Source organism: Pipistrellus kuhlii, unplaced genomic scaffold (genome assembly GCF_014108245.1).
Source record: "Pipistrellus kuhlii isolate mPipKuh1 unplaced genomic scaffold, mPipKuh1.p scaffold_m20_p_12, whole genome shotgun sequence".
NCBI classification, from domain to species: Eukaryota; Metazoa; Chordata; class Mammalia; order Chiroptera; family Vespertilionidae; genus Pipistrellus; species Pipistrellus kuhlii.
The window spans coordinates 15,472,198-15,488,790 of NW_023425427.1; the positions used below are offsets into that span (position 1 = coordinate 15,472,198).

Below are 16,593 nucleotides of genomic sequence, written 5' to 3' on the forward strand. Positions count from 1 at the left end.
GCTGGATCCCAAGACTTTTACGGACAACTGGATCCCACCAGGATGGCCCACAGGCACGCTGAACTCAAAGGCCTCGGACTGAACTGAGCAGTTCCCCTGAGCCCGCTCCTCTGCCGCTGGTATGGGCTGAGCTGTGTCCCTCCAAAACCCCAAGGTTCACGCCCTGATCGCCAGGACCTGAGAACGTGTCACTGTGTTTGGAGACGAGGTCTTTTAAAAGGTGACTGAGCTACCACGGGCCCCAGTCTAATCTGACTGGCGTCTTCAGAAGAAAAGAGTAGGACACACATCGCACCAGGGGTCACAGCCTAGAGGGACGCAGTGAGATGTGGCTGCTGACCAGCCAAGGGGAGAGGGCTCCGAAGAAATCAAACCTGCCGCCACCTTGCGCTTCTGACTTCCAGTCCATGAGACAATACACTTCTGCTGTTGAAGCCACCCAGCCTGGGGTACTTTGTTATGGCGGCTCAAGCAGATGGACATACGCTCATTCATGACACCAACAGCCACTTAGTTTCTGGAGCTGGCAACCTGGAACCTTCCTTGACTCCTCAACCTCAGCCGGGCAGAGTCAACCCCCTCTTTCCTCTCCCCTTCCCACTGTCTGAGTCTCTCCCCGTCCTACCCACCCTTCTGCCATCATCTGGGGGGTGGTTAATAGCCCCTAAGTCTGCAGACTCAAAAGGCCACCCGCCCCCCTGGCCAGGGAGCACAGCACCGTGGGGGTGAGGGTGGGGGAAGAGGCAGACTGTTTGGTGTGGCCAGATCTGACTCTTGGTGGCCATGCGGGGCAAAGACTGGACAGCAGTAAGGAGAGATGCTGAGGTGGTGAGGGGCTCTGAAGATCAGGCTGCCTGCTGGAGCTTTAGGGGCCGTTTGGGAAGGTCCTGTGGAAATAAATACCCAGGAAGAGGGAGAATGCTGTATGAATGAGAGGTGGGCGTTTTCTGAGGGCGCAGAGTGGTAAAATCAGGTGGCTGTGCTCCAGCCCGTGTGAACCTGCCAAGCTTGGGATGCCCACAGTCCTCTCTCTTCCCGCTCCTCCCCATTCTCTCTTCCCAGGTGGCCTGGGCAGGATTCGATACAGATGGGAACAGGGCCCATGCAGCCCCAGCCCCCACCCCAGGATGCGTCCACAGCCCTCTGGGATGGGGTCTCATGGCAACCACCGATGGCTCCACAGTGTAATGAGCTTAGGTGATCCTATCTCTATTTTCCTCAGTTTGGTTTCTGATGATGGACTTCCACTCTAATACTCTCGGTCTCCTTTAGTCCTTGTTAGAGAGAGAGCAGTTTGCGTTGAAATAAACCGCCCCCGGCTCCCTGCAGACCCTGGCCACGACCTGCCGGAGGACGGGGGAGCGCGGGGCGCGCCTCTCACCTGCGATGTCACAGAGCTCCGCGTCGGACGCGTTCGCCAGGGCCTCCTCCAGCTCCGGCTCCAGCGTCACGCTCTCCAGCACGGGGTCCATCGGCTTCTGCTTGGGGACCCAGACCTTCCCTGCAAACACACACACACACACACGAGTGTCCGTTACAGGGAGTGCCAGCGCGGCGGCACCGGGCAGCCTCCGGCAACAGCCCTGGGCTCCCCGGGCTCTGTGAGCCCTCCGTGCTGACAGTCCCCGGAGCGTCTCCCCTGGGGACCAGTGCCAGACTCCCCAGGAACAGGAATGGAAGATCTCTCACAAAGTACCTTTCTTTTTGAAAAGTATACCTTTATAGCTTGGTCAAACTAGACCACTTGCTATGGAAAACATGGGTCATTAATTTAAATGGCCTGTAAGAAGAAAAAAGATTTTTAAAAAGTCAAATACCAGTGGCTGGGATATCCTCACTAAGGGTTCTGATAGGAGAGAAAACTTTAGAAACATTTCTAAACAAAATAAATAAAATGCACTCAGATTATTAAAAGAGGACCAGGAAGCAAGAAATGTCTCCTTGCCTCATGGGACTTGGTGTTTTTAAAGTGTCAGACTTAGAACTGAATGAGGAGCAGAGAGGCACACAAGGATGGTCCCTGCAGTGTCCACCCAGAGGGACCGCTGGAGAAATTCTGGGGCACCCACGTGATGGAGTCCCAGCCGTTCTTACAAAGGATGATGGGGCTCCCCACTTTCTAAGAAGGAAAATGCCCAGACAAAAGGTGGCAAAGGCCAGTTTACAAAATAGCATGGATAATTCAATTCCATGCATGAAAAAATCACTCACTCACACACACACACACACACACACACACACACACACTCACACACAGGAGGCCCAGTACACGAAATTTGTACACTCAGGGGATGGGGGTCCTTCAGCCCAGCCTTTGCCCTCTTGCAGTCTGGGAGTCCTTGGGGGATGTCCAATTGAGGGCTTAGGCCTGTCAGTTGACCATCCCTAGGGCTGTTGCAGAGGTGGGAGAAGCTCCCACCACCACTGTGCTTGCCAGCCAGGAACTCAGCTTCTAGGGGAGCCCACTGATCACCAGGGGCCAGCTCCTGTGTTGAGCATCTGCCCCCTGGTGGTCATTGCACATCAATCGACAGGTAGTTCCACAGATGGGATTTGCATATTAGCCTTTGATTATATAGGATATATGCAATAGATACTTATTGAGTGTTTCCTATGTGCTAGGCACCTTTATAGGGGCTAGAGGAATAGCAATGAACAATTTACAACTTAGTGAAAGGAGATAGGTAATAAACAAGCATGTAAAGCTATCAGAGGATATCAGATGGATATAAAGCAGAGCAAATGAGTAGGAAGTTCTAGGCTGAGGGGGCACTGCTCCTTCAGGAAGATGGTCAGGGTGCAGGCCAGGCTGAGGGACACCCCACCCCCAGTGCACAAATTTCATGCACCGAGCCTCTAGTTTCATCTATAATAGCATCCAAAGGAAAAACAGTAGATATAAATTTAACCAAAGAGGTAAAAGACTTGTGCATGAAACACTACAAATCATTGCTGAAAGGAATTAAAAAAGATATAAATGAATAAAAAAGAATCCCAAGTTCATGGACTGGAAGACCATACTAAAATGGCAATAATGTCCAAACAACCTACAGATATAATGCAATTTTATCAAAATTCAATAGCTTTTTTTTTTCTTCTAGAATTGAAAAAGCCAATTCTCAAATTCATTTAAAATTGCTAAAGGCACCACATCAGCAGATGATTGGATAAAAAAAAACTATGGTATATCTACACAATGGAATACTATGCTGCCATAAAAAAGAAGGAATTCTCATCATTTGTAGCAACCTGGATAGAATTGGAGAACATCATGCTGAGTGAAATAAGCCAGTCAATGAAAGAGAAATACCACATGACCTCACTCATTAATGGATAGTAAAGAACATTACAAACTGATGAACCAAAAGACAGATATAAAGACAGTAAAGCAACAAGCAGACTGTCAAATTACAGCGGGGAGGATAAGGAGATATGGGGGAGATAAGAGATCAACCGAAGGACTTGTATACATGCATATAAGTACAACCAATGGACACAAAACTCTGGGGAGGGAGAGTATGTAAGGGAGGGGGGGGCAATGTTAAAATATGTACACAGATAATAATTTAATTAAAAAAAAATTGCTAGAGGCACCAAATAGCCAAAACAATATTGGTAAAGAATGAAGTTGGAGGACTTAAGACATCCTGATTTAAAAACCTACTACAACGTAAAGCAAGGTGGCATTGACATGAGGATAAATATAGAAACAATGGATAGAACTAAGAGTCCAGAAATAGACCCATACAGAGATCTGTGGCAAATTTATTTTAGGGAGCCAAGTCCACTCAATGAAAAAAGGAATAGTTTCTTCAAGAAGTTGTGATGGCCCTTCTGGTGGCTCAGTGATTGAGCGTCGACCTGTGAAGCAGGAGGTCACGGTTCTATTCCTGGTCAGGGCACACGCCCAGGTTATGGGCTCAATCCCCAGTGGGAGGCATGCAGGAGGCAGCCAATCAATGATTCTCTCTCACCATTGATGTTTCTCTCTCTCTCCTCCCCCTTTCTCTCTGAAGTCAATAAAAATATATTTTTTAAAAAAGAAGTTGTGCTGGGACAACTGGAGATCCACATGCAAAAGGGTGAAGTTGGTCCCTATCTCAGCATCTATAGCATCTATACAAATAAATGGAAATAAACCAACGTCTTCAGCATAATAGCTAAAACTATAAAATTCTTAAAGAAAACAGATGTAAATCTTCATGACCTTAGATTTGGCAATGTATTCTTAGATATGACAATTAAAAAAAAATAGATCAATTGGACTTCATAAAAATCTAAAGCTTTGCTCAGTTGGTGAGGCTCAGCAGTTGAGCATCAACAAAGGAACCAAGAGGTCACCGATTTCATTCAGTCAGGACATATGCCTGGGTTGCAAGCTCAATTCCCAGCAGGGGCCGTGCAGGAGGCAGCCCATCAATGATGTTTCTCTCTCACCGATGTTTCTATTTCTCTATTCTTCTTCTCCCTTCCTCTTTCTCTAAAAATCAATAAAAATAAAAAATTTAAAACTTTTGTGCATTAAAGGATACTATCAATAGAGTGAAAAACCATTATACACAGTGGGATAAAATATTCACAGTCACATATTTGATAGGTCTAATATGCAGAAAACATTAAAGAAGTTTTACAACTCCACAAGCACAACAAAACCGAATTGTAAAATGGGCAAAGGATTTTTAGATATTTCTCCAACAACATGTGAAAAGATGCTCAACATCCTTAGTCATTAGGGAAATGCAAGTCGAAATTGCAACGAGATACCACCTCATCATAGAGGATGGCTATAGTAAAAACCAAAAACCAAAATAACAAGGGCTGGCAAGGATGTGGAGAAAGTGAAACCCTGGTATATTGCTGGTGGGAATGTAAAATGGTGAAGTTGCTTTGGAAAAGTTTTTTTAGTTCTTCAAAAAACTTCTTTCCCCATATGATCCAACAGCAACAACAACAAAAAACAAAACAAAGAAACACCTAAAAACAGACAAACACTTTTACATAAATGTTCATAACAGCACTAATCACGGTAGCCAAAAAGTGGAAACAACTAAAAAGTTCATCACTGGATGAACAGTTAAACTACAGAATGTTATTCAGTCATAAAAGGGAATGAATGATTCTCAAAAACAAGACGCTAAGCGAAAGAAGCCAGACATAGGAAGTCACACATTATGTGATTTAATTTGTAGGAAATATCCAGAATAGATAAATCCATAGAAACAGACTTGTTGCCGGGGGCTAGGGAGAAGGGAGAATGAAAGGAACTGCTCATTTGTTACAGGGTTTTAGTTTTAGTTTTCAATCTATACATTATGAATGTACTAAATGCTCCTGAGTTGGTCGCTTTAAAATGGTTAATTTTATGTTATGTGACTATTACCTCAATTTTAAAAAACCTGCTCACTTTCATGACGGATTGAGAATAGCCCGAAGCAGGTGAGGATGGAAGTGGGAGATAGTTAGGAGGCTCCTGCGATAGTCCAGGTGAGAGAGGAGGGTGCCTTGGACCAGGGTGGTAATGGCAGAGGTGGGAAGGGGTAGAAAGTGCAGAAAGAAGTATCCAGAAGAATATTCACTAAAATGGGGTCAGGGTCTATCTCTCAGTGGAGGAAATTATGTTGAGTTACTTCCCTCGTTTAAATTGTTTACAACCATGGCCACTCTCTAAAAATCAATGGAAGAATATCCTCAGGTGAAGATTAAAATAATAATTATTATAATGATAATAATAATAAACAGGAAAGGGTGTTGATTCCTAATACCAGGCAAGATGCCTTGCTAGCTCTGGACTGCCTAACCCTGCAACTCTTTTAAGTGAAAAAAAAAAAAAATTAAACTTCCACCTTGCTTAAGTTCTCTTATTTTACTTTTTTCCCCTAGCACATATAGCCAAACAAATCTAATTCTACTGAAAATATTATGCACGGGTACTTTATTCTGACCCATGCTTGAGTCAGCGTGAATGAAGTTCAAATTCCTGAGGATTGTGCACCAGCGTTTGGCTCCTACCACATTCTGTTGGGTCTTGCGTGCTGGAGTGCTGTCTCCCCTCAGCCTAGTTAGCTCTAGGCCCAGCTCTAGGCCCAGGGCTAGGCCCAGGGCTGGACTGAATGGCGCTGAGTCTGGCTGTTGGAGATGGAAGGTTTTCCCCTCACTCTGTTCAGATCCCCCCCTCACTCAATCTACAAGGACTCCAACAATCACCAGGAAGATGGCACTGATGTTTGGGATGACAGTGATGACGATGAACCTTTTAAGCTTGTCATTATGCGGCAGGAGGATAAATCCTAGCTACCCTCCTCGGGTCGGCCCGGTTTATCACGAAGGCAATCCGGCCCTGGGAGCAGAGAGCACTGTGCCAGGCTCCAGCCAGACTGGCTCCTCTGAGTGGCAGGACTGGTTGTGTGCCGCCCAGATTCCCTTCCCTCACCCATGCCCTCTGCAGCTCCTCCCCTGGGAGAGCGATGGGGGCCTGAGCCAGTGGATGCCAGCAAGGACTCACCGGCCGTCCACCAGGCCTGCTGCCGACTCTCTCACAGCCTCGGTTTCCTCATTGTTCACATGCGTGGGTGGGACGCTGAGTGTTGTAAGGCCATGGAATCCAGAGATTCTATTCTCTTGCTCTGCCGTCCTGAATCCACTCCTCATGGCACAAGTGCCGTGCTCGAGAACATCTCGTGCCACATTCTCAGCAGGGCACACCTAGCCCTTCTGGTCAAGGCCCCAGTCATCCCCACCCTTTGCCCTGCCACCACCTTCTGGATCCCACAGTCCTCCTTCTGGGGTTCGGTAGCCAGGTGCCCCTGGGCTTCCCTGACCCTCCAAGTTTTCAATAAAATTTGAAATTGCCAGGGTTTGGGATGGCTCACCATCTTTCCCACCGTGTCGACTCCTGGTGCCCTTTTCATTCTGTTATTCATCCAGCAGATACTCTGCAGGGTATTGTGCTAATTCAACAGGGATTCAGAGCTAATAGCCACAGACCTGGACCCGTGGCTCATCTCACTTAAATTCTTAAGGGCGGGGAGAATGGAAGAGACTAAACAATTAATTACACAATTAACTAATTAATTTAAGAAATATATATATTGGGTGTCTACTATGTGCTAGGGTTTGTTAGATATAGTTGCAATGCACCAGACAGATGTGGTCCTTGTACTCATGGGGCTTATATTCTTTTTTTAAAATATATGTTTTTTATTAATGAGAGAGAAAAAGAGAGAGAGAGAGAGAGAGAGAGAGAGAGAGAGAGAGAGAGACATATCAATCAATTGCCTCTCATACACACCCTAACTGGGGATTGAACCTGTAACCTTGCAGTGCCCGGATGACACTCCAACCAACTGAGCCACCAGGCATTATGCATTTATTTAATTTGAACTCATTCATTCATTCACCAACTCTCTACTGAGCCCTAGTGTACACCAGGCCCTGCACTGGCTGCTGAAGGTACAGCCAGAGTCCCTACCCTCATGGGGCTTACAGGCCAGTGAGAGAGACAAATGATACCGAGATAATGACATCGTGGGAACTGCTGTGAAGGAAGCCACAGACCCCTGAGGTGGAGAATTACCACAGGGGAGCTGAAGGGACTGCACCTCCTAACCCAGGAGACAGGAGAGGCTTCCCGGAGAGAAGGATCAGGACAGGTGAGACCGAAAGGGCACTCACAGCTAATACTTGCATCACATTCACGATGGGCCGGGCGCTAGCTAGTCTTACCTCAGCCTCACAACTGGTCATACTGTTTTCCCCGGCCCCATGTACAGACCAGGAAACGGAGGCCCAACAGGTTTAACAGTTTACTCAAGCTCACACAGCAAGGAAGGGGTAGTGCCAGGACTGCGATTGAATGCACCCTGCTCCAGGCTGTTTCCAACTGCGATGCCTCTGGCAGGGCAGGAAGGCAGCACAGAGCAGGCAGCAGGGCCAGCATCCCAGCCTGAGGGGAGAGGAATGCCTGCCTGGTGGTGAGGCGGAGCAGGGCTCACAGGCCTGTGGGAAGCGGGGAGTTGGGCAAGGGCGAGCGTGATGGAAGAGGGCAGGAGAACGGTTTGGAGAGCAACAGGAAGCCCTCGGAGGGGTAGGTGGTTAGGACTGCCTCTCTGTCGCCCTAGGCTGGGGCAGAGTCGTGGAAGCACGGATGGAGGAAGGAGAAATGCAACTGCCAGAGAGAGGAACTTTGGGGAAAGAGCAGGGATGGTTTGGGGAGAGAGAGGGTCTCTCTTGTTCTTGGTTTGCAGGGAATGGGCCTTGTTTAGGTCTCATGTGCTGGCATCCCGGTTAATGATCACTTATATCATTTTCAAAAGTGTCTAGGTTTGTATAAAAAAATAAGCAGAGCATCCCAGTTAAAGGGGATTAAGGGAGGAGTTACACTGGTCTGATTTAACCATAAATCTACATCAGCAATGCGTGTAGAGTTGGGTTTTTGCGTTTTGGCCAGGCAGGGATGTAGGCAAGGAGGCCCAGTCACACTGGGCTCGACACAGAGCCTGGCATACAGCGGGCACTCAGCACAGGGCCTGGCATACAGCGGGCACTCAGCGATTCACGGAGAGGGACATATTCGTAAGAGCAACATGATTCGGTACCTCGCTTTTCCCCTGTGTAGGGGACCAGATCTTCTCGGTCCTTAAACTCCTTTGCTTGCTTTTCCAAGTGGTCCAAGAGCTCCTCCCTTTTAAAGGGGCCCGTGGGCGCCTTGGTGGTCTGATCCTTCTGCCTCAGGCCTGCGGGCAGCAGTGCGTTCTACAGTGGAGGTGGCAGCCCGGGCGACAGAGAGAGACACAGAGAGAGAGAGAGGAGAGAGAGAGAGAGAGAGCGGTCAGCTGCTGAAGACGAGCATTTCTCCAGAACAATGAACAATGGGGCTCAAGTCACTCGTTTACACGTAAGGAGTCTGACACCTGGTGGGGACAGGGACACATCTAAGGTCATGCAACAGGCGTGGGCAGAGCGAGGCTAAGTCTTTTGATCTCCTTGCGTTCCTCAGCCTCTGATGTTTTTTGAAGACGAGAGGGTGAGGGGTCAGCCAACACGGGGCTGAGCGCGAAGGGATGCTCCGAGAGCATCTGCTGAGTGACACGTATGATGAAGCTGGTGTTTGGAGGCGGGAGGATATTTATAGCCGCTGTGTATAAGCAATCGGGGAGAGAAGAAGGCCAAGGGGTTTGAGTGAGGGCCCTGGATGCAGAGTCAGGCAGGAAGAGGCAGACCCCCCTCCAAAAAAACACAAACAAAACAACAACAACCGGTGAAGGCTCAGCAGGCGGTGAGGTGGGAGAGGTGCATGGGCAGCCGAGGCGGGCCAGGTGGGGGAGGCAAGCTTTCAGGCTGCAGCCTGGGAAGGCCCGGCCAGTTCCCTCTCCCTTCCTGACAGTCAGTGGTCATGCAATGCTGGCTGTTAAATATTTTGAACGTCGCCCCTGGAGATGGGCCTCTGAGGAAAGATAGCATCAACCAATCACTGTTGTGTCTCCTCCCAACGTGGGCAGGCTTCTAGGGGTGGGCTTCCTATGAAAGCAGATTCCCAAGTAGGGGGGTTTGGCTTCCCTTTAATGCAGCCCCCAATACCTTAGACATTCATAGTTTTAAAAAAAAGAGTTTATACTTGTAAAGTTGCTCAGAGATTGTCTGATGTGTGTACCCATCCTTCAAGGGGACACTGAGGCTCAGAACAAGGACAGATTTGCTCAAGGAGTTTCAGGGACAGGTCTTCTTTAGATTTGGGGGAGGAGGGCCATCATCAGTTCTAATCACTGCTCTCTCCCCCTTTCACTCGAGGAGGTGCTGGAGGACACCTGGAAGGCAGATGTGAGTGGAATCTCACCTCACTTCCTGCCACACCCCCAACGTGGCCTAACCGGACAGCCATTCCATCTCCGATCTTTGTACATCAAAATGCATACCTTCTGTCACTCACCCTCACCAAGGCTCCTTTCCCAAAACCCCTCTGAGAAGGGAATGATACCAGACATGGGGAGACAGCTATGTGCACACAGAGGGATAAAATACTACTGATCCATGGCAGTCTATATGTTTTACAAGATGTTTCACTGCTGTGAAACCCACAGTGCTATTCTGGTAAGAGCAGTGCCTGTGAGATCAGGGGACCGGAGTGGCCCGGACTCTGGGAGACTGAAGGTGAGCAGGTCTCGCTCAGTGCTGGGCATGCATAGGGGCTCGGGGCGTGGTGCTGGTGTACATGCAAGTGGATTTAAGCCACAAGTCAGAAGAGACATTTGGGAGTTGGAGCATGTTGTGAGTAGGCCAGTAGGTAGATTTGAGCCTTGATGGATTAGGGTGACTATTAAGAACCTAAGAGATGTCACAGACATCCACCCCTAAGCAGCAGTCCTCAGATGCTGTCCACTGTGATATGCAGGACGGGTGACGGTCACAGGTGAGCCATGCCTCGGTGAGCATGCCCAAGGTGAGATGGCCCTCGTGTGGCTGGCTAGCCGTGCGGTCCGCTCCTTCTCCCCCATGGCAGGGCACTGACTGTGACTTAACCGAGGGCGAGAACAACCTAACTTTCTCTCTGTGACGACCCGTAATGAGTGACCCAATGCTCTGTGACATGCCTGCACCTCCCAGTGGACCCCCTCAAGCTCACGCCCTGTTAATTTTCTCAACAACATTCACGTATTCCAGCCACAGGCACGGTCGCATCTCATTGTGCCCCCGGGTCTGTGGCTGGAATACGCGAATGTTAGTCACGCAGGGTTGTTGAGAAAATTAAGTTAGATAATGCAGGATCAGTGTTTAGCACAGTGCCAAGCACTCACAACTACTTCTTATAACTATTGTTCTATGTTCAGATAAAAATACATTTTAACAGGAGACTTGGCTACCCACATACACATGCTGAACAGGGGAAGACTTATCCAAATATACCTTAAGATTAAAAAATGAAAACACGCAAGTACAAAATAAACTAAGCAACAAACACAAGCGTTTCCCCCATGATCCTCAAAGACTTTTGTCTGTAAAGGGTTGTGATGGCCGTTAAGATTCCGGGGCACATTCTAACCTCTGGAAGGCTCAGGATTGTGACAGCAGAAAACCAGGAGGTTGTAAATGAGGGGAAAAGGGTTTGCAAACTCACATCTCTTCTCGAATATATTTCATAGCTGAGAGGGGCGACTGATTTAGTTAAAGGAGGGCTTTCCACCGTGCACAGCTGCTATTTGGGGCTGGGTGAGTCCTAGTGTTGGGGGCTGTTCTGTGCCCTGCAGACTGCTCAGCAGCATCTGTGTCCAGTAGATGACACACCACCCTCCTCCCTATGCTGGGACAAACAAAACCGTCTCCAAACACCGCCAGATGGCCTCTGGGGAGCAGAATCACTCCTGATTGAAAACCACTGTGTTAAATTGAAGCCCATGTCATTATAAGAGAAAAATAGACAAGTTTTTTAATGTTTTTAAAAATATTATCTATTATAGCATGTTAAAATATGGCTTTATTTACCTAAATCTCTACTGAAAGCAGTTGATTTTTAAAAAGAAACAAGCATGTCAAAGGCCTTTCTAACAATTCTTGGCTTACGGAATTCTTAAAGTAATTATGGAGAATATCAGCCTTGTTAGGAATTAATTTTTCCCATTAAGTAATATGTTTAATGAACCATAACATGATCTTCAATTAAAATCAGAGACAGCTGCATATTTTAAAAGTCCCGATGATTTCTCATTTTAATTTATCTTAAAAAATGGCATGTGACCTCACATGATACAACAAAAATTAACTCAAAATGGATCAAAGACCTAAATATAAGAGCTAAGACTATAAAAGTTTGAGAAGAAAACATAGGCATAAATCTCTGTGACCCTGGGTTAAGCAATGGTTTCTTAGATATGCTACTAAAACAATAAACAACAGAAGAAAAATAGATAAATTAGACATTCTCAACATTAAAATGCTTGCGCTTTATAGGACACTGTCAAGAGAGTGAAAAGACAACCCACAGATTGGGGGAAAACTGCAAATCATATATCTAACAGAAGTCTGGCATCCAGAATACATAAAGATCTCTCACAACTAAAAATATAAGACACATAACCCAATCTAAAAATGGGCAAAGGATCTGAATAGACATTTCTCCATTGAAGATATAAAAATGGCCAATAAACACATGAAAAGATGCTCAACATCATGAGTTGCCAGGGAAATGAACATCAAACATAGAAAGAGATGCTACTTCATACCCACTAGGAGAGCTATAACAAAAAAATGTTGGCAAGAATGTGGGGAAATCAGAACCTTCATTCACTGCTAATAGGGATGTAAAATGGTGCAGCCTAGTTGGAAAACAGCCTGGCAGCTTCTCAAAAGCTTCCACACGCAGTTATCATCTGATGCAGCCATTCCACTCCTAGGCATATACTCAAGAAAAATGAAAGCATATGCCTACGCAAAAACTTCTCCAGTTCATAACAGCATTATTCATGATAGCCAAAATGTAGAAACAACTCACACGTCCATCAAACGATGAATGGATAAATAGGTGTGGTATCCATGCAACGGAGTACTATTTGGCAATAAACAGAAATGAAGTACTGATACCTGTTACAACATAGAGGAAGCCTTGAAAACATTGTGCTTTCAAGTGAAAGAAGCCAGGCCCAAAGGACGACAGTGTCTGATTCCATGTACATGACATGTCCAGAACGGTCACATCTATAGAGACAGAAAGCAGGTAGCAGATGCCTAGAGCAGGTGGGGGTTGAGGGGAAACGGAGTCACAGCTAATGGGTATGGGTCTTTTTCTTAAGGAGAGGAAAATGTTCTAAAATTCATCGTGATGGTTGCATAATTCTGTGAATACACTAAAAATACTGAGCCGCACAGTTTAAATGAATGAATTTTATGACATATGAATTATATGTTAAAAAAAAAAGTAACATTGGCATATGTTATCTAAAAAAAGGAAAGCGAGTGCAATAACTAAACAAAGTGGCTGAGGACTGCGGAGGACAAAGGCTCTGTGTGTGCCAGTGGCCAACAGTGATGCAGAGACTGGCCGGGTGAGAGCTGGGCACGTTATAACGCGGTGTCCTGTTTTATGACCGGATGCGCCTTAACATGTGAATTTGTTGTCGAGGAGTTACATGGGTAAGAAAATACTGCCCTGGTTCGGTCATGACTATTAGAACCTAAAACGGACTCTCAGACCCAGGCATCCGACAGGTGAGGGTAGGGTTCCCCCAACCATGGGACCAGGAGAGCATTGGGTGGACGTGTTTGCGTGGAAATGTGTATTCCTTCCTTTATTCCTTCTCACTCAACAAACATCCAGGGAGTGAGTATTGTATGTCAGGGCTGTGTGCTAACAGGTGAGGCCAGGCCCCTACGGAGATCTCTCATTTGGACTAACCAGGGCGGTGGGAGGTAAATGGAGGAAGTAAAGTAAAAGAGAGAAAAGCCTCAATGACAGCATGTGTGGAAAACAAGGTATTGCTCTAGATTTTACGGTTAATCAAGATCCTTAAGGAGAGAGGAGTCTGCTTTAGTGAACAGCAAAGAATAACTAGCTTCCATGTTGCCTGTAAAGATTATATACATCTGTGGTGCCTGTGGGTAATCAGAACCATCTAACTTCAAGGAATGTAAGTCTCTGCCTCCTAATCTTACAAAGTGCACAGAGTACATTATTTGGGCACATGCTTCCTTTATAGTTAGATTGAAGCCAAGTATCAGTCCGGCTCCTTCAGGACAGTCATCAGCTGCCATTAGGGGACTGTGCATTTACATGCACACATCACACTACACCTTTAGTGCAATGACAGGTGGGTTATGGGGGAGAATTTTCTCTCTTTGGGAGAAAGCTCTGGTACATAGGACCCTAGCGTGTGTTCATGTCCTTACTTACAACCACACATTTACTCACATGAGAAAGGCAGTGACTAATGCCTGGATGACCTTGTCATTTCCGGAGAGGAAAGTTAGTGTTGGTTTTAAGGAGGAGGAATGTCTAGATGCTCTCTGATCTTAGCCTAAAATCATAGCTGTTAGAAATTAGAGTGGTAGAGAATGTGCTACACTGGAGCTTTGGAGGCCCCAGCATCATATTTCCATGTAAGAACGTGGGTGATGCCAGCCGGCATGTCTCAGTGGTTGAGCATTGACCTATGAACTCGGAAGTCATGGTTTGACTCCCAATCAAGGCACATGCCCAGCTTGCCAGCCTGATCCCCAGTTGGGGGCATGCAGGAGGCAGACGATCAATGATTTTCTCTCATCATTAATGTTTCTATCTCTGTCCCCCTCTCCCTTCTTCTCTGAAATCAATAAAAATATATATATATTTTAAAGAATGTGGGTGATGTTATTAGATGTACTCATCTTTGTGTGAAATCTCTTGATTTTAATATTGACACATGATCCAAATATTTTCAAAACAATGTTCTGGCAAAATAAAACACATCTGTAGACCAGACTCGATCCACTCTGCCACGTCTGATCTAAGGTTCCTATCAGACTAAAATTCTATTAGAAGATAGTCAAGATATTCATTTATTCCATAAACATTTAGTGAGTGTCTTGCCCTCATCAGGCTTGCTCTAAGAAAGGGGTATATACATAGGTTTTTACAGAAGGGTTTTTAATGTTAAGAACACACTAAAAGTTTAATATGTTCCTGGAAATAATCATCGTGGGGGGAGGATTAGCTAATCTCTTCTTGTAGTGCCTTACTCATGTTTGTTTGTTTGTTTTTTAAAATGTTTTTTATTGTTTTTGTTTATTAAGGTATTACATGTGTCCTTATTGCCTCATTGCTCCCCCCACCCCCATTACTCCTGTATTTTTAAAGGGTCACTTCCTTTTCAATGTCATAAAATTATAACTGGGATGTGCAGCTTGGCAGGTTAACATCTTGGTCTAATTTTCCCAGCCACACTCTGGAGCCCAGTTGTCCAAAGGATGATGGAAACTTTGATAAACCCTCCACTGTGCTGTTAGGAGCACTAACACCCTTCCAACAGGTGCCAGGGAGGCCAAATATTAATATCAAGTGTCTGCACCGTTATCATGGCTATAGATAGTTAGGGCTACATGAGAAGCCGTGCTGGTCAGCACCATTGAGGGCTTGTTCAGATATGTGCACATACAGGCAACACACATACACATGCACACTCACACACATACACACACACAACTTACTAAAAGAAGCATTGACTCCTGGCAGCTCAGAGCTGCAAAGGGCCTGTGGGCCAATTCTTTTATTTCTCGCTTGGGGAAACCAAGGCATAGAAAACTAAAGCCACTTGCTCAAAGTCACACAGCTTGTTAGCCACCCAGCCGGGACGCCCGAGCTTGTGTAGAAACTGCACTGTATATAAATAGCAGGCCCAAGGAGCAGTCAGCATGGTTCAGACTGGCGGCTAATCACATATGCAATGTCCCCCCTGACCTTCACAGTGACAAGAGTATCACTTTCCCCAACTAAACAGCTGTGCCTAAGAACAAGGGGTTATAAAATACGCCCCTGGGCCTGGGCGGCAGGAGTCCAGGGTCTCTGTCCTGTGGCTGCGCCAGGCACAGCTCCTCAGATAGAAGAGGATGGACGGTGGGCTACAACCTCACCGGCTGCCGGGAGCCGCCATGGCCAGGGCGGGGCAGGGCCTCGCCGAGGTCACACGCTGGACTGAGAGCCAGGGCTCAGGCTTGCAGCCACAGCAAGCTTTCCACCCCAGGCCCGCTTCCTCCGGGAGCGGATCCTGGGAACAGGTGTGGCCGCATGTGAGTGCCAGGCTCCTCTCCCGGCGTAAGCGAGCCAGCGCTCCCTCCTTATCAATCTAGTCTCACGTTACAGGCAGAGAGACTGAGGCGTGGGGGTACTGTCCGGGGGTGAGAGAAACCCGGGAGGCTTAACTTCCCAGAATTCCCATGACTTCTCTCCCCACCCTGCTTCAAAGCAGCTCAGCGTGCCCCTACCCCATGCCCCCCCCTCCATCACCGCAGCCCGGCCGAACGTTTTACAGAAGTCAGTCATCCACTTACCTGTTATAAGGTATTTGGCACCCCCCCCTCCCATTTTTTCCCCCCAGATGATCTGGAGGACTTTTATTTTCCAGTTTTCTGCCTGGTGTGCTTCCCTTGTGTGAAATGCAGCCCTCTGGGCCCTCAGGCCCCAACCAGACAAAGAGCGCTCAGCTCTGCATTGCCAACCAGCAGCCCTCGTGTGGCCACCAGAAATCATTCAGCGGCTTCCGCTGTTCATTGTCACACATGGGGACTCGACCTGGCAGTGTGGAGGGGCTGCCCGAGTCATGCCCCAGACACAGAGGGGCCAAGCAAGGCGCAAACCTCTGAGGCCCTCTCTCTAAACTAGGGGTGTCGAACTCAATCAGAGAAGGGGCCAAAATCTAAAATCCAGCCTAAATCGCGGGCCGAATGGTTTACTGAACAGTCATAAACTGTCATTGTGATGGAAACGCAGAGGAGTGCAGTGATGACAGCGTGGTGCGGGCCACATTGCAAGGCCTGGCGGGACGGATTTGGCCCGCGGGCCTTGTGTTTGACACATGTGCTCTAAACACACGCCCAGCCCCAACAGCCACACGCTGGACACCTTCTCTTTTCTCC

The 16,593-nt window shown here is 47.2% G+C and overlaps 1 protein-coding gene across 3 annotated transcripts in view; it reads right to left on the minus strand.

The window, feature by feature from the left end:
• TMOD1 (tropomodulin 1) overlaps positions 1-16,593 on the minus strand; it is a 71,702-nt gene that overhangs the window by 26,374 nt on the left and 28,735 nt on the right. For all 3 annotated transcript variants that reach the window (XM_045579976.1, XM_036433260.2, XM_045579975.1), the window contains exons 3-4: positions 8,595-8,751; positions 1,382-1,501 (exon numbers count right to left, since the gene is read on the minus strand). In XM_045579976.1, the coding sequence (XP_045435932.1) occupies positions 1,382-1,501; positions 8,595-8,751 (277 nt within the window). The remainder of the gene's footprint in view (positions 1-1,381; positions 1,502-8,594; positions 8,752-16,593) is intronic.